Genomic DNA, 17,879 nt, shown 5'->3' on the forward strand with positions numbered 1-17,879 from the left:
AGGGAGTGCAAACACATTAAAGAACCTGGGGGTTATCATCTATGAAAAGGCAACACAATGAGCAGAAAATAAAAATGAACCATGTAAATACAACAAATTGAGCAGAGCACTGCAGGGAGTTGAACCCCATTCCGGTAAACCAGAAGTACCACAACCAGTGCCTTGGTTTTTGTTTTGTTTTACGAGGTCCATTCATTGAAATGTAAATGTTGCATTGCAACGGTAAAGTAATTTCACAATTGACATTGTAGGCAATAATTAATAACGGTATGGCACCAGGCCAAAGCCATGGGGATAGAGTATGTTTTGCACTCTGAGTGAGTGTGTGTGTGTGTGTGTGTCCGTCAGTTTGTTAACAGCTAATCTCCAGCACCATTAACCCGGTCGATGCCAAATTTTGCACACACACTCCCTGGATGCCAACGATGAACCTCTGTCCCAAATTTTCCAGAACGGCCTGTATAGCACCACACATTTTTGTATGCCCTCCGAGACTATGGACTATAGCCTTTCGCTTTTCCGCGATTTAACCTTTTTTCAAATCGTGAACAATGATGAAGAATCGCGCACTATAGCATGCCACTTAATGACCTTGGGGTCATCAAGGTCATTGATATTGATCAATAACCTTGAGCAGTATAAATGACCTTCAATAAGACTAGTAAATGACCTTGACCAGTATAAATGACCTTGACAAGTACAAATGACCTTGACCAGTATAAATGACCGTGACCAGTATATGACTGACCAGTATAAATTACCTTCATGAGACTAGTAAATGACCTTGACCAGTATAAATGACCTTCATAAGACTAGTAAATGATCTTCACCAGTATGAATTACCTTGACCAGTATGCGGTCCGTGACCATGGACTATAGCCTTTCGCTTTTCCTTGATTTTCACCTTTTTTTTAAATCCTCAACAATGATGAAGAATCGCACACAATAGCGCGCCGCTCAATGACCTGAGACCATGGACCAATGAACCATGTAAATATAACACATTGAGCAGGGCACTGCAGGGAGTTGAACCCCGTTCCGGTAAACCAGAAGTCCGACACCAGTGCCTTAGTTTTTGTGTTGTTGTTCATTTACAGGTCCAGGTGTGCATACGCATGTGCGCCTGTGCGTGTGTAGGTGCATTTGTGCATGTCTGTGCACGCTTCAATGACCACTGTTGGACCCCATGGGGATCAAGGACCTCAGGGAGCCACCCATAATTCACAACGGTCACAGCGAACTCTGTTGCATCACAACTGGTGGCCAACAGTCGTAACCAACACCGCCACGACCCACAGGAGAATACCATCGCACAGTGGTATCAGACCAACCACAATCAGCCAGCCCTCAAACCAAACCCTTCGACCTAGAAGAACGTGAAACTGCAATGGGAAAGTTGAAACCCGGAAAAGCAGCAGGGATTGATGACCTACTAGCAGAAATGATACAGCACCTGGGACCTAACGGAAAGACCTGGCTTGTGGGGATGCTGAACACATGCATAGCACAGAAAACCATCCCTTCTGTCTGGAAAAAGGCCAAAGTGGTTGCAATCCCTAAACCTGGCAAAGACCCATTATCCCCAAAGAGCTACCGACCCATTTCCCTCCTCTGCATCACCTACAAGCCTATCCCGTCACACCAAATTGGTCGACACAGCCCTAAATGACACCTGTGGCATCATCATAGGATGCATCAAGACAACACCTGACCCTGTCCCAACACCTGTTTACATTCGAGGGTCGCCGGTCCTCTCGAACGGAACAGTTTAACGTCATGCCCAGGACGAAAAGATATAGAGAACACCAACATGACAAATAACAGCAGGAAGGCATGGGCCACAATCCACCGTCTTGGCAAAGACCACACCACCCATAATTCACAACGGTCACAGCAAACTCTATTGCATCACAACTGGTGTAGTTATTGGATGGAGCCCGCACACCACCAAAAAAAAAGAAAAACAACATACTATAGTATGCCCTCCGTGACCATGGACTTTAGCCTTTCGCTTTTCTGCAATTTAACCTTTTTTCAAATCCTCAACAATGATGAAGAATCGCGCACTATAGCGTGCCACTTAATGACCTTGACCAATATCAATGACCTTGAGCAGTATAAATTACCTTCAATAAGACTAGTAAATGACCTTGACCAGTATAAATGACCTTGACAAGTACAAATGACCTTGACCAGTATAAATGACCTTCACCAGTAGAAATGACCGTGACCAGTATATGACTGTGACCAGTATAAATTACCTTCATGAGACTAGTAATTGACCTTGACCAGTATAAATGACCTTTAGAAGACTAGTAAATGATCTTCACCAGTATAAATGACCTTTAGAAGACTAGTAAATGATCTTCACCAGTATAAATGACCTTGACCAGTATGCGGTCCGTGACCATGGACTATAGCCTTTTGCTTTTCCTTGATTTTCACCTTTAAAAAATCCTCAACAATGATGAAGAATCGCACACTATAGCGCGCCGCTCAATGACCTGAGACCATGGACCAATGAATGAAATACAACACATTGAGCAGGGCACTGCAGGGAGTTGAACCCCGTTCCGGTAAACCAGAAGTCCGACACCAGTGCCTTAGTTTTTGTGTTGTTGTTCATTTAAAGGTCCAGGTGTGCATACGCATGTGCCCCTGTGTGTGTATGTGCATGTGTGTGCACGCTTCAATGACCACTGTTGGACCCAATGGCGATCAAGGACCTCAGGGAGCCACCCATAATTCACAACAGTCACAGCGAACTCTGTTGCATCACAACTGGTGGCCAACAGTCGTAACCAACACCGCCACGACCCACAGGAGAATACCATCGCACAGTGGTATCAGACCAACCACAATCAGCCAGCCCTCAAACCAAACCCTTCGACCTAGAAGAACTCAAAACTGCAATGGGAAAGTTGAAACCCGGAAAAGCAGCAGGGATTGATGACATACTGGCAGAAATTATACAGCACCTGGAACCTAACGCAAAGACCTGGCTCGTGGGGATGCTGAACACATGCATGGCACAGAAAACCATCCCTTCTGTCTGGAGAAAAGCCAAAGTGGTTGCAATCCCCAAACCTGGCAAAGACCCATCATCCTCAAAGAGCTACCGACCCATTTCCCTCCTCTGCATCACCTACAAGAGAGGCTGCTACTCCAACGCCTCATACCACTCATAGACACCAAGCTGACTAAAGACCAAGCTGGTTTCCGTCCCGTCCTGTGCTGGACAGAGCTCAACCTCACCCAACACATTGAGGATGGGTTTGAGGGAAAACAAATAACTGGAGCAGCAACTGGAGGGCGAAGCAAGCACGCAGGCAGCTTGTGCCTGCCTGCCTTCCTCATGTGGAAGCTGCATAGTTGAGTTTGTGTGTGTGTTTCTTTTTCTGTCTTTCTTTCTTAGGACGAAGATCAAGGTAGACGCCGTTGGAAGGCTCAACACAAGCCGATGCCCCTAGAGATCCATCCCAAAGCTTCCCTCAGGGAGTCCAGCAAGCCAGCTAGCCAGCAAGCCCGCCCAGTCAGCCAACGCAGCCAGCCAGCTCCGCCAGTCAGCCAGTGTAGAAAGTCAGGCTGCCAAGCCAGCGCACATCAGCCCTTGCAGTCAACCATTGTAGCCATACCAGCCTTGCTCAGTCAGCTCAGCCAGGCCTCTCTCGAGGCCTGGCTCTCTGTCTGCCTGGCCCGGTCTGCCCCGCCCTGCCTTGCAGCAACAGAACCAGCCTTGCTGGCAAGCCAGCCAGCTCAGAATACGAGCTCAGCAAGCCAGCGCAGCTGGCAAGCACGCAGTTAGTCTAAACCAGTTTCAGACTGGCAGGCCAAGGCAGACAGACAGGAAGACCGAGGCGCCTAGGCAGGCAGACAGGCCAGGAAGGCAACAAAGTGCAGGCAGGGGGACTGTCCGGCCTAAGGCTGCGCTGCAAGGGTTGGAGCCTGGCCAGCTCCTGCTGGTCTAGACTGAGTGGCTGTGGCTGCACAGTAAGGCTGCGGTAACCTAGTCTGGGCTTGCTGCTGCACTGGCTTGCTCAGCTCGCATTCTGAGCTGGCTGGCTTTCCAGAAAGGCTGGTTCTGTTGCTGCAAGGCAGGGCAGGGCAGACCGGGCCAGGCAGACAGAGAGCCAGGCCTCAAGAGAGGCCTGGCTGAGCTGACTGAGCAAGGCTGGTATGGCTGCAATGGCTGACTGCAAGGGCTGATATGCTCTGGCTTGGCAGCCTGACTTTCTACACTGGCTGACTGGCGGAGCTGACTGGCTGCGTTGGCTGACTGGGCAGGCTTGCTGGCTAGCTGGCTTGCTGTGCTCCCTGAGGGAAGCTTTGGGATGGATCTCTAGGGGCATCGGCTAGTGTTGAGCCTTCCTATGGCGTCTACCTTGATCTCCGTCCTAAGAAAGAAAGACAGAAAAAGAAAGACACACAAACCCAACTATGCAGCTTCCACCTGAGGAACCGAGACGCGAGAAAAGAACTGAGCGTCACTTGGGATGGTCACAAACTCTCCAACCATACCCACCCCATGTATCTTGGAGTTACACTGGACAGGACACTCTTCTTCAAAAAAACACCTGGAGAACACAAAAGCCACGGTCAACACCCACAATAACATCCTGTGAAAACTAGTGAACTCCCAAGTGGGGCGCAGACCCACAAACAATCCGTGCAACTGCCATGGCCCTGTCTTTCTCTACAGCAGAGTATGCCTGCTCAAGCTGGAGCCGATCACGTCACACCAAATTGGTCGACACAGCCCTAAATGACACCTGTCGCATCATCACGGGATGGGTCAAGACAACACCTGTCCCGTCCGTGCCTTTATGCGCTAGCCGGCACCTCCCCCCGCACATCAGACGACTGTGTAACGCTCAAGATGAATGGAAAACACAGGAGATAGACAGTGAAGTCTGGAATGAAATGATAGAGAACACCTCACACACACAGTTTCCTTTCGTGGCCGTTTACATTCGAGGGTCGCCGGTCCTCTCGAACGGAACAGTTTAACGTCATGCCCAGGACGAAAAGATATAGAGAACACCATAATGACAAATAACAGCAGGAAGGCATGGGCCACAATCCACAGTCTTGGCAAAGACCACACCACCCATAATTCACAACGGTCACAGCAAACTCTGTTGCATCACAACTGGTGTAGGTATTGGATGGAGCCCGCACACCACAGGTATAAGAAAGACGTGATGCAGAGGAGGGAAATGGGTCGGTAGCTCTTCGGGGATAATGGGTCTTTGCCAGGTTTAGGGATTGCAACTACTCCAGCCTTTTTCCAAATAGAAGGGATGGTTTTCTGTGCTATGCATGTGTTCAGCATCCCCACAAGCCAGGTCCTTGCGATAGGTCCCAGGTGCTGTATCATTTCTGCCAGTATGCCATCAATCCCTGCTGCTTTTCCGGGTTTCAACTTTCCCATTGCAGTTTCACGTTCTTCTAAGTCGAAGGGTTTGGTTTGAGGGCTGGCTGATTGTGGTTGGTCTGATACCACTGTGCGATGGTATTCTATGTGGGTCGGTGGCGGTGTTGGTTACAACTGTTGGCCACCAGTTGTGACCAAGACCGCCACCGACCCACAGGAGAATACCATCGCACAGTGGTATCAGACCAACCACAATCAGCCAGCCCTCAAACCAAACCCTTCGACCTAGAAGAACTTGAAACTGCAATGGGAAAGTTGAAACCCGGAAAAGCAGCAGGGATTGATGACCTACTGGCAGAAATGTTACAGCACCTGGGACCCAACGCAAAGACCTGGCTTGTGGGGATGCTGAACACATGCATAGCACAGAAAACCATCCCTTCTGTCTGGGAAAAGGCCAAAGTGGTTGCAATCCCTAAACCTGGCAAAGACCCATTATCCACAAAGAGCTACCGACCCATTTCCCTCTGCATCACCTACAAGGCTATATGAGAAGCTGCTACTCCAACGCCTTGTTGCCACTCATAGATACCAAGCTGACTAAAGACCAAGCTGGTTTCCGTCCCAGCCGCTCCTGTGCTGGACAGAGCTCAACCTCACCCAACACATTGAGGATGGGTTTGAGGGGAAACAAATAACTGGAGCAGCATTCAGAGATCTCTCTGCTGCCTACGACACTGTCCAACACCGCACAATGGTCAGGAAAAGCCTCCTCAACAACAGGCGCTTCTATGTCCAGTTAAATGACCAGAGGAGTAAATGGAAAGCCCAAGAGAACGGCCTCCAACAAGGTAGCGTGCTCGCCCCCCTCCTTTTCAATATCTACACAAACGACCAGCCACTACCCAATGCCTAATGCCAGCGTTTCATCTACGCCGACAACCTCTGCATTACGACCCAACAAGCAGACTTCCAGAAGATTGAGTCTGTCCTTGAAAGTGCCCTCCAAGAAATGTCAAGCTACTACAATACAACCACCTGAAACCCAACCTATAGAGAATACCTCACACACACATAATTTCCTTTCGTGGCCGTTTACATTCGAGGGTCGCTGGTCCTCTCGAACGGAACAGTTTAACGTCATGCCCAGGACGAAAAGATATAGAGAACACCAACATGTCAAATAACAGCAGGAAGGCATGGGCCACAATCCACCGTCTTGGCAAAAACCACACCACCCATAATTCACAACGGTCACAGCAAACTCTGTTGCATCACAACTGGTGTAGGTATTGGATGGAGCCCGCACACCACAGGTATAAGAAAGACGTTCTTTGTTGAAATACTGACAGCGTTTCGATCCATTTGATCTTCATCAGGTCATGTGTACACAAAACATACACTTTTATACTAAGGGAGTGCCCCCATTAAACAATCAAAATACCACATTTTGGTGCCCCTCCCATCACTGCAGGTGTGACACGTCAACCCTGAGTGAGTAGGTGGGGACCCAGACATATTGATGTAAATATAGTCTTTTCAGAAATTGTAGTGCCTCTCATAGAGCTTGTAGGTGATGCAGAGGAGGGAAATGGGTCGGTAGCTCTTCGGGGATAATGGGTCTTTGCCAGGTTTAGGGATTGCAACTACTCCAGCCTTTTTCCAAACAGAAGGGATGGTTTTCTGTGCTATGCATGTGTTCAGCATCCCCACAAGCCAGGTCCTTGCGATAGGTCCCAGGTGCTGTATCATTTCTGCCAGTATGCCATCAATCCCTGCTGCTTTTCCGGGTTTCAACTTTCCCATTGCAGTTTCACGTTCTTCTAAGTCGAAGGGTTTGGTTTGAGGGCTGGCTGATTGTGGTTGGTCTGATACCACTGTGCGATGGTATTCTATGTGGGTCGGTGGCGGTGTTGGTTACAACTGTTGGCCACCAGTTGTGACCAAGACCGCCACCGACCCACAGGAGAATACCATCGCACAGTGGTATCAGACCAACCACAATCAGCCAGCCCTCAAACCAAACCCTTCGACCTAGAAGAACTTGAAACTGCAATGGGAAAGTTGAAACCCGGAAAAGCAGCAGGGATTGATGACCTACTGGCAGAAATGTTACAGCACCTGGGACCCAACGCAAAGACCTGGCTTGTGGGGATGCTGAACACATGCATAGCACAGAAAACCATCCCTTCTGTCTGGGAAAAGGCCAACGTGGTTGCAATCCCTAAACCTGGCATAGACCCATTATCCACAAAGAGCTACCGACCCATTTCCCTCTGTATCACCTACAAGGCTATATGAGAAGCTGCTACTCCAACGCCTTGTTGCCACTCATAGATACCAAGCTGACTAAAGACCAAGCTGGTTTCCGTCCCAGCCGCTCCTGTGCTGGACAGAGCTCAACCTCACCCAACACATTGAGGATGGGTTTGAGGGGAAACAAATAACTGGAGCAGCATTCAGAGATCTCTCTGCTGCCTACGACACTGTCCAACACCACACAATGGTCAGGAAAAGCCTCCTCAACAACAGGCGCTTCTATGTTCAGTTAAATGACCAGAGGAGTAAATGGAAAGCCGAAAAGAACGGCCTCCCACAAGGTAGCGCGCTCGCCCCCCTCCTTTTCAATATCTAAACAAACGACCAGCCACTTGAAACCCAACCCATCAAAAACCCAACTATGCAGCTTCCACCTGAGGAACCGAGACGCAAAAAAAGAACTGAGCATCACAAACTCTCAAACCATACCCACCCCATGTAACTTGGAGTTACACTGGACAGTTTAACGTCATGCCCAGGACGAAAAGTTATAGAGAACACCAACATGACAAACCCTACACTTAAACCCTCTATATTTAATAAAAAACAATTCTGGACAGGAATCCTGTATTGCAGGGGTGCCCAAAAGGTACATCGTGATCTACCAGTAATCACAAAGGCTGTGCAGGTAGACCATATGGCATGCCCCTGTATATAATCTATCACTTGAATTAAGGTGACTTGACACCAGCTCAAATGTTGCACACAAACATCAGTAGCAAAAGTACAAAGTTATTGTGACAGTAATAATTGCTATAGTGTGTGTTCAGTAACAGGAATATTCCTGTCTCTCCAGCTCTTTAATAAATAGAAAAGGGTTTAATCAGGAGTTGTAGTAGCCACAGGATAATCTAAGCGGTGGATATTGCTCTTGTCTTCATGTCTTTATGTATGTAAATTGTCTTGTTGTTTGTGTCAAATGCGTGTATATGTGTTCTGCATATACTTGGCTGCTGTGTTGCAAGATAATGGGAGTTACTGATACTATGGGAGTGAATGGGAGTGAAAGGGAGGTACTGTTACTATGGGACTGATACTATGGGAGTGCATGGGAGTGGATGGGAGTGAATGGGAGGTATTGTTACTATGGGACTGATACTATTTGAGTGAATGGGAGTGAATGGGAGGTACTGTTACTATGGGACTGAATGGGGTGTACTGTTACTATGTGACTGAATGGGAGTGAATAAAAGTGAATGGGAGTGAATGGGACTGAATGAGAGGTACCGTTACTATGGGACTGTGTTTAACAAAAAACTGGAGAGACCGGGAGACCTCTGTTACTGAACAAACACTATAGCAATGATTTTGTCACAATATAGAGCTATTTAACACTGTTACTGAACACACACTATAGCAATGATTACTGTCACACTATAGAGCTATTTAACACTGTTACTGAACACACACTATAGCAATGATTACTGTCACACTATAGAGCTATTTAACACTGTTACTGAACACACACTATAGCAATGATTACTGTCACACTATAGAGCTATTTAACACTGTTACTGAACACACACTATAGCAATGATTACTGTCACACTATAGAGCTATTTAACACTGTTACTGAACACACACTATAGCAATGATTACTGTCACACTATAGAGCTATTTAACACTGTTACTGAACACACACTCTATAGCAATGATTACTGTCACAATACAGAGCAATTTAATTTAGGTAACCAAATTGACCCCAATAGTAGATCTTTACACTCTCAATAGTTCAATTGTTGTTAAGCATCTGCTTAATTTCCAAAAAACTACACAATTAGAGAATGTAGAAGATTGCTACTTTTGATCCTTGGATTTTATAATGCTGATTGTAGCATAGCGATAGTGGTTAGTGACTGAGCTTTGTTAACATGAGTGCCCGGGATCGTTTCCCACCAATTTCAAATAATGTTTGTTGCTTCGTGCCAATTTTCACAGAATGTTTGTCCTTTTACCTACCAGACAATACTCTTCTCACCTCTAGTCGATTATTTATTCAGCGTTTGAGCCACGGACCAACATTTGAGGCCATCTAGTCTCTCAGACCCATTTGAGCCACTGACCACCATTGTGAGAGTCTATTAATGTGAAATGGTGGTCCGTGGCTCAAACATGTTATCACTTTTGAAGTTACTTGTTGTGTTTAGATATGTAAATACTACTCTTTAAAGCCGTGTTTCGGTAGTCGAGTGGGTACTGTCGACGGTTAGTAAACATTGAGGCCGGGCATAGTTGTTTATAAACCTTCGACACTAACCATTCGGCTACTGAAACACTGTTTTACAGTTTCGTACAAACATCATATATAAACATCATAACAAGTAACTTCAAGTGATAGACGTTTGAACACACAAACAACAACAGCGTTAAGTATTAAATAACATTTATCACTTACTTGCTCCGAAGACCGATGGTGAAGTGGCACGTTCCAAACAAACACTGACCAAACCTACCTCCACGCGTCTCTTCCGTATTTGAGGGCGGCGGCACTTCCTTCCGGTGTGAGGCCACGCCCGCGAGATTTAACCGGGAATCTATTGTAGTCATATTGTAGTCATATTGCCCCTACGTTACATCCGGGTCCCTTGGTCCCATCCGCTTCTAATGTAAAATAGCTACATATGAACGCGTGAATCTTTTTTTTTTTTTACAATAACGTTATTTGTCAGAAAGGAAGCCATTGAGGGTTAAAATGGGTCTTAATGCTTCCAACTCATATAACTGTCACTAACAACACTTTTAATGATATTACATGAAGCAGACAGCCCTGTGATGAAACCTTTAGCATTACACTGTGGTTAATACGTTTTTATTCACAATGGAATGTTATTGTACTCTTAATATATCATGGTGTAGCACAGCACAGTAGATTCATATTTCAATCGATCTGGGATGTTAAAATTGTGCAAAACTCTGTTCAATGAATGGCCTCTTCTGCTACATTAAAATTACTAAACATTAAACGTTACTTATACCTGTTATTGAGACTCCTATAGAGCATGTTGACATGGATAGCTTGGTTAGTAGTATCTCTGTTAGTTAATGCAGTTTGATTGATTCAATTAATAGCCTATTTTATTAGACAAAAATGTAGAACAGTAGTGTCATAGAGTGGAAAATGCCATTTGGTTTAATGTCACAGAATGCAGTGCCACGTAGAGCAGCATGATAAATGGTTAACTTTATAGTGTGTTAAAAAATGGCAGATCTGCAAGTTCAGTGTCTTGAATGAGATGTGCTGGGAGTTTGCATATCTGCTATTGTCCAGCATAGGACCGTTGCACAGTGAAGTATAGACAAGGCTTTAGGATTTATAAGTCGTTTTTAGAATATAATAGAATATTCACTCCAGTGAATAGCATTTATCCATTTAGATAACTTTTTGATGTTATTTAATTACTTATTTTTACACAGAAACATAATGTGTGTCTTTACAATAACTGTAATGTAATAATAATACTAATAATGTAATGTAATAATTATTAATTAAATAACTTTATTTTATTCTGAAGGCAACCGGATGTCTTAAATTAGCTAGCTCTCAGACAGGAAGTTCTAAATTAGCTCAAAAGACGGAGCCCCCTACCACAATGTTGAATGTAGAAATACTCTGTTCTAAATAAAAGTCCGGTATTAATTCAAAGTGTATCGAGTAAAAGTACAAAGGTATTCGCATTAAAATCAAATAAAAAGTTCTGATTTTGCATAAGGTCTACACGATCAGGGCTGGCTGGTTAATGTACCCTTTACTTCAAAGTTAGATTGATTGTTTGAATGAATAGCCTACTTTAATTATTAACAGTTTGCTGAGGAAAGTACAGTTGCAGAGTATTAAAAACCCAAGAAAGCCTAACTACTGTCTCTAACAATTTTTCTTTGATTGATTGAAATATATAGTTTGCAGAATTACAGTACATTTCAAGCACGACTCAATACAAAGACAAAGTTAAGTTGAGTGGACGACCCAATACAGCATTTTACACTTGTTTACAAGAGGGTCCACATTGTTCAATTCATCACAAAAAAAAGGTATTGAAAATTGGAAATACTCCAGTAAAAAAAAAACATAAAAATTGGTACTGGTCTAAGTTGTCTTGAGTAAATGTACAGTTTGTACTGTACTGCTGTCCACCACTACTGGTTTTGATGGACACCCCCCCCCCCCTAGCGGCCAGTGGGGCGCAGTGCAGCGCCGGTGACTGGTTCTCTCGCAGCCATCTTCCCGTCCAACCCAAACAGCCGTTTCAAGAAGGTAACCAACCAGGGCTTCATCGCAGGTCTGTGTCTGGCTCCGGCCAATGATTGCTAACCGATTCCTCGTTTAAGCTTCGAATGGAAATGTCCGTCTGCTTGTCTGTCTGCTTTTTTTTATTTGTTGTCTAGAGTGAGTGAACGAGGGCTGCATCGGATCAGGAAGTGATCTAGTAGATCCAAACTAGTAGAACATATCCGAATTGGAGCCGTTTGGTTTTCGGCCCAGCCAGCCAGTCACACTGTAGTCAGACGCGTCGCGTTTCGTTGCCTGCCGCGAGGTGTCCCTTCCTTCTCTGTTGTTCTATGTTTGTCGCTCCGACAAAAGAACAGGCCAGTCACACGGGGGGAGACGGGCTTTTGTTGTTCGTTCGCACCGCGCGGCGACGACCAGCAGCGGACTTTATCCAGCGTTTATTTAATATGCACGACGCGGCGACACAATGTACACATTTAAACACAGGTAAAAAATACTGTTCGTTGACCGCTGCGCAAATATCGCGGGGTGGGGGGGTGGAAATAATAAAATAAACCCACGTTAGCCTGCATGCTAGCAGCAGCTAGCTGCTAACGGCTAATTTGTGTACACACCGTAGCCGCGCGATCCTTTCTTTCCTTAGCGAAAACAAATATATATTTATATTTGATTTATTTATTAAGGGGTAAAACAAGCGAAAGGCTAGTGCAGAGATCATGCATCTAAATGTTTTGATGAATTGAACAATGTGGACCCTGTTGTAAACAAGTAATGCTTAATTGGGTCGTCCACTCAGTCTTTGTATTGAGTTTGTGCTTAAAAAGTACTGTAAATTATACAAACTGTTAATAAATATTTCAATCAATCAAAGATCAACTGTCCACATGTTATCAGCGTGTGGTTAATAATTGCTGCTTGACCACTGTCTGAAAGTGGCTGCTTCATATAATCATCATGTATATAATATAATTATTATATTGTGCACCCCGTTAAAGCACCCGTAATATGCGTTTTTCATTGAATGACCTATATATATCTACAGCTGGGGGTTTTTACGTTGTTGAAAATATGCTCTGGATTAAGCTATAAAACATTAGATGACCACCGTGACCGAAATATTTCCAATGTCATGTGACATTGTCATATTGTTGTTCATTAACATGCATATATTAGGAGGCAGAGCTCAATTTAGTAGCATCAACCATGGATGGTAGTGGTACTATATTAATTACAGTACAATACAAGGCCTATTAAAACAACGCTTTCTTGGCCTCGAAGATCGCCTGTTTTCGGCATGCGTCGTCATGTCTTTGTTGTGTTTTCAGATGGATGGGGACAGCTCTACTACCGATGCCTCCCAGTTGGGCATCACTGGCGAATACATGGCGCCTGCTCACTATGTGCTCCAATCTCAGGAGGGTGAGGCCCCAGGAAAATAAACGTTACACACACAAACACATATGACCCCCCACTTCCTAAATGAGGTCTTTAGCTAATGTGTGTGTGTGTGTGTGTGTGTGTGTGTGTGTGTGTGTGTGTGTGTGTCTCAGATGATGGAGAGGAGAGTCTGAATGATCATGACGAGAGTGGAATCAAAGAGAACTTCAGGGAACAGGATATTTATCTTCCCATTGCCAATGTGGCTCGTATCATGAAGAACGCTGTACCACAGACTGGAAAGGTATGTTGTGTGTAAATGGCTGCTAGATTATATTCTGTTGCATAATCACTTGGACAATATCTGATCTTCAATGTGTGTATGTGGTGTATGGATCCATCTGTTTTGACAAAGCTACACTGTCGTGCGATGAGTGTAAATTGATCTTAAAGCCCCACTACATAATTCCAACTGAGATCTGAATGCTTCAGATCTCATTCAAAAATGAGAAAAATGTTATGCTGCTAATATATGTACATGGCAACAAGAACCTCAAAAGTTGTTCTCGTCCTGAAGAGGTAAAACACCAAAAGGGTCCTTGGTGGGCATGTACGCAAACCTTTTAAGAATAGCTGATCTACAAGTTCACGGTGCATCACGATGAGCTTGTAGATCGTCTACTTTTCCCACCGTACAACTATGTATAAAATTAAGAGGTTAACCCATTTCGGGCGGGAATCCCTTTTGCTGTTAGCATTATGTTATGCTTTAGCTATTGAAAAATAGCAGATCTACAAGCTCATAGCGAGCTTGTATGTCTGCTATTTTTGAAAAATCGAAGAACGACTGACATAGAAACATAGCTTTTTCAGAAAACTGTCAGGATGTAGAAGACATTTTTAGAAGCTGATCTCAGGTCAAAATGGGTTAATAAGAATATTCTTTAATAAACGGAATACATTAGCTTCATAGGACTACTTTGACAATCCTCCTTTCATACCCATGTTTTGCACGTGTGTGTGTGTCTCGTATATAGATCGCAAAAGACGCCAAGGAGTGTGTGCAGGAGTGCGTGAGCGAGTTCATCAGCTTCATCACGTCGGAGGCGAGCGAGCGCTGTCACCAGGAGAAGAGGAAGACCATCAACGGCGAGGACATCCTGTTCGCCATGTCCACGCTGGGCTTTGACATGTACGTCGAGCCGCTCAAACTCTACCTGCAGAAGTTCAGAGAGGTGAGCGGCAAAGAAACAAGCCCAAATTGATTCAATAAATAAATTACCAGCTGCATTATCATTATCTGTGGGTCTGCTGCTGATGTTATGCCTCTTTTTAGCTGTTATGCTCAAATTATTGACCCTAAAGAATTCTGAGGCAACATGGCTAGAGACGAGGCAGCCAATCAGAACTGCTCGACTAGCCATGCCGTGCAGACGATGGGATGTTATGGGTTTGTTGCCAGTGGTGGCAACTGTCGTGACAGAAATAAGCTAAGCAGCCTCCAAAAACCAAACCAGGCAAGCAACTGTGAATGAATCCACGTTAGGCTGGAAATATGCAGGCTTGGCAACCAGTAGCAGAAAATGATCTCCAGTGTGTGCTACCCGGTCGGAACTATGGCAAGCTAATATTGACCAGCTTGCAGCTGGTAAAAACAAGTGTCCACCACAGCTCTACAAATTGGTTACTTACAGGGCTGTGGCGTGTATTGTGATGTGACTAAACCCTTCTTTCTTTTACCCTTAACCTCGGCGAGTGATGGTGCTTAAGTGTAAATTGTCTGAATTGGAGCCAGACAGTTCCAAAATATTGTGGTTGTGTTAATGTATTGTGATGCTACCAAAATAGTCAAGTGTGTTTCTGTAACTTTGGGAAAAGTGCATAAAAATAGCCAGGCGGATCATAAGCACTTATTTAAACTGGTATTTTTATGGTGAGGTGAGTTGATTTTAGGTGATGCATGGTGGCCATAACCCAGACATGCAAGAAAATGTAAAATATCGGTCATGGTGTCAATGATCAGCCTTATTATATATCCAATAGAGTTACACTCTGACACTGTGACACATTGTGAGCTTGTCTATTTTGGGTGCGCAACACCTGGTTACTGTGACACCGGCATTCCGAAAGTCCGCTATTTGGCGACGCACCGCCATTCCAACTCGCTCATTACTAAGTAAGTAGCCTTGCCGAGCCATGAGGCCCATAGGGCAGGAGCCTATCTCCTGTTTCTGTAGCTTGATGTACAAGTACACCCCCTGGACAGACATGACGCTAGTATGTCGCAGGGAGGCACTGGGTCCCATTTTTACAGTCTTTGGTATGACCCGGCCGGGGATCGAACCCCCGACCTCCCAGTCTCAGGGCGGACACTCTAACCACAAGGCCACTGAGCTTGTCTGCTCATTACTAACCCGAACCCTAACTCTTACCGCATGTGGAAGCCATGTAGTCAGAATGGTGGTGCGTCCGAATGCCACTCTGTCCCCGCAACACCTGCACGCAAGAACGTTTAATTCAGGCATTACAGCAGTATTAACAGCCCATATATTACTCATAACCATGTAACTTCTGTACAATGTATACATGTTTATGTATATGCTGGTGTTTTCCAGGCCATGAAGGGAGAGAAGGGAATGCCTGGTGTGTCAGTGGGAGAAAGCCTTGGAGAGGAGCTCACAGATGATAGCTTCAGTGAGTACAATACAAATGATCTCTGGATAAATATAACGCCAATATATTCAGTTTGAAATTATTTTACATTTACCAGTGTAGTTTATTCAGGGTTCCTACGCAAGTATGGAATTTTCGAAATTCCAAATGTGTAGGAACCCTGCTTAATGTCTTATGTCTATTAAACTACTAAGGAAAGTCCTGGTGGTTCAAATAATATGTTCATGGCACTGAAATGTATACATTGACTTCACAATTATAAAATGCCTTCAGATATTAGTCAGCGACTATATTTCCTACGCTGCCCCAAGTGTTTTTCAATCTGCGGAGCAGGCAAAATGCCGGGTATAACCTAGGCCTAGGTATTAACTTGTTTGTTTCTTTTCCTCTCATTAGCAAATCCATTGCCAGCAGGAATCATTACAGCAGACGGCCAACAGCAGAACGTAATGGTCTACACCACTTCATATCAATCGGTGAGGCCAAAACAACTTCCTTACTTGAATCCATATTGGTCGAGCAGCAGCCTTTGATTATAATTTTACTGAACGACATGGATCTATAATCGTCATTACATTTGTTATACAGTACATAATGTACATCTGCATTTCTTTGGGGTGCGCACGCTTTTCTGACACTCCAAAGGTCCGAAGCGCGGGGACATGGTGATGCGAAAATGCGACGGTCCGACATGCGCTGCTCCCGTGCTTGCGGTTATGGTTAGGTTAGGGATTGAGGTTTCGGATCAATAGTATGTCGGAACTAAAGCCTGTATGTACCCCATTTCCTTTCGTTTACAGATTCCTGCAGTTCAGCATGTCCAGTTCTCATGACAAGGCCTTTCATCTGCCCAGAGTACAACAACAGCGGCTGCAGATGGCACCACCACCACCACCACGGGCCCGGCGGCCCCAGAACCACCGGGTCTGAGCCCGGCTGGGGTGTAGGTTCTCAAAACGGAGGGTGTGCGTTGGGTGGGGAAGGTGTAGCGATAAACGGAAAAGCCCTCGTCATGTACAGTGAATTCACTACCTGTTCATTTAGAAAAGTGTAGTTTGTAGTTGTGAGTAAAAGTACCACATGGTTTCAGAAACACATCAAAAGCCAGCTGGGAAAAATTGATGCTTTTTATTTTAGTCTTATTATTGCATAACTTAGTTGTCAGATTGTTTTCAACATTGCTGTTTTTTTTCTTCTGATCTGTTCAATGTGTGGTTTTGGTTTTGTCTGTTTGTTTTTTTTTAGGGGAAGGGATGGGGGGGGCGGGGCATGAGTAAGGGTGGTAATTTGATGCATAATTTGGTTTTGCTTGAACCATCGGGAGAAACATTGTTACTGTCGTTATACAACAACATCAAGCATCTCTTTTGTAAATTGAAAAAGGAAAGAAAATAACGTGCTTTAATGCCTTTATTGTTATGTACAATTCTTTGAATAAAAATCTAAATTGATGTTTAAAACCCCCCTCCAACGTCGTTTTGCTTTTACATTCTGCAAAAGTTGGCCCTCGTAAATCATGGGTTCCCAAAGTAGGGTCCGGGGACTGCTAGGGGTACTTGAGGGAGTTCCAGGGGGTACCTAGCTCAATTAGAGATAGTTAGGAACCAAATGGACCCTTATAGGTCTAACTGTGTACAAATGGAACCATTTGCGGGTCCATTTGGTTCCATTTGTACATTAAATTAACAGTGGTTTTACAATATAAATTGGGGTAGAAATGCCATTAAATCAGGGGTCCGTAGTATAATGTGTGTGAAACTGGGGGGTCCTTGAAATTAATATGTTTCGGAATCACTGCTAGTCGTAAAAAATTCTCCCTTTATTGGGGTCACTGGCATATGTTTTCAAATGGGGGGTCCGTGGCCTAATAAATGTTGATTTGGGGGGTCGTTCACACAGAAAAGTTTG

At 44.7% G+C, this 17,879-nt stretch overlaps 1 protein-coding gene across 2 annotated transcripts; it reads left to right on the forward strand.

Moving 5' to 3' along the window:
* The first annotated feature begins 11,920 nt into the window (after nucleotides 1-11,920).
* Nucleotides 11,921-17,433, forward strand: nfyba (nuclear transcription factor Y, beta a). Of its 2 annotated transcripts, none has more exons than XM_083757692.1 (7): nucleotides 11,921-11,945; nucleotides 13,247-13,340; nucleotides 13,472-13,602; nucleotides 14,336-14,533; nucleotides 15,914-15,992; nucleotides 16,368-16,447; nucleotides 16,772-17,433. In XM_083757692.1, exons 2-7 carry the CDS (start codon nucleotides 13,247-13,249, stop codon nucleotides 16,802-16,804), a joined length of 615 nt encoding a protein of 204 aa, XP_083613818.1. In that variant the 5' UTR covers nucleotides 11,921-11,945; the 3' UTR covers nucleotides 16,805-17,433. The 2 variants fall into 2 exon arrangements, with proteins under 2 accessions (XP_083613818.1, XP_083613817.1); XM_083757691.1 differs by having other exon boundaries at nucleotides 11,925-11,970.
* Nucleotides 17,434-17,879: the final 446 nt, after the last annotated feature.

The sequence above is a fragment of the Protomyctophum parallelum genome (genome assembly GCF_964188405.1).
Source record: "Protomyctophum parallelum genome assembly, chromosome: 22".
Classification (NCBI taxonomy): Eukaryota; Metazoa; Chordata; class Actinopteri; order Myctophiformes; family Myctophidae; genus Protomyctophum; species Protomyctophum parallelum.

Excerpts from the sequence above, each read along its gene's own strand:
- nfyba (XM_083757692.1), top strand. The coding sequence starts at position 13,247 with ATGGATGGGGACAGCTCTACTACCGATGCCTCCCAGTTGGGCATCACT. Across the intron at positions 13,341-13,471 it reads TGTGCTCCAATCTCAGGAGG|ATGATGGAGAGGAGAGTCTG; the intron begins GTGAGGCCCCAG and ends TGTGTGTCTCAG. Across the intron at positions 15,993-16,367 it reads GCTCACAGATGATAGCTTCA|CAAATCCATTGCCAGCAGGA; the intron begins GTGAGTACAATA and ends TCCTCTCATTAG.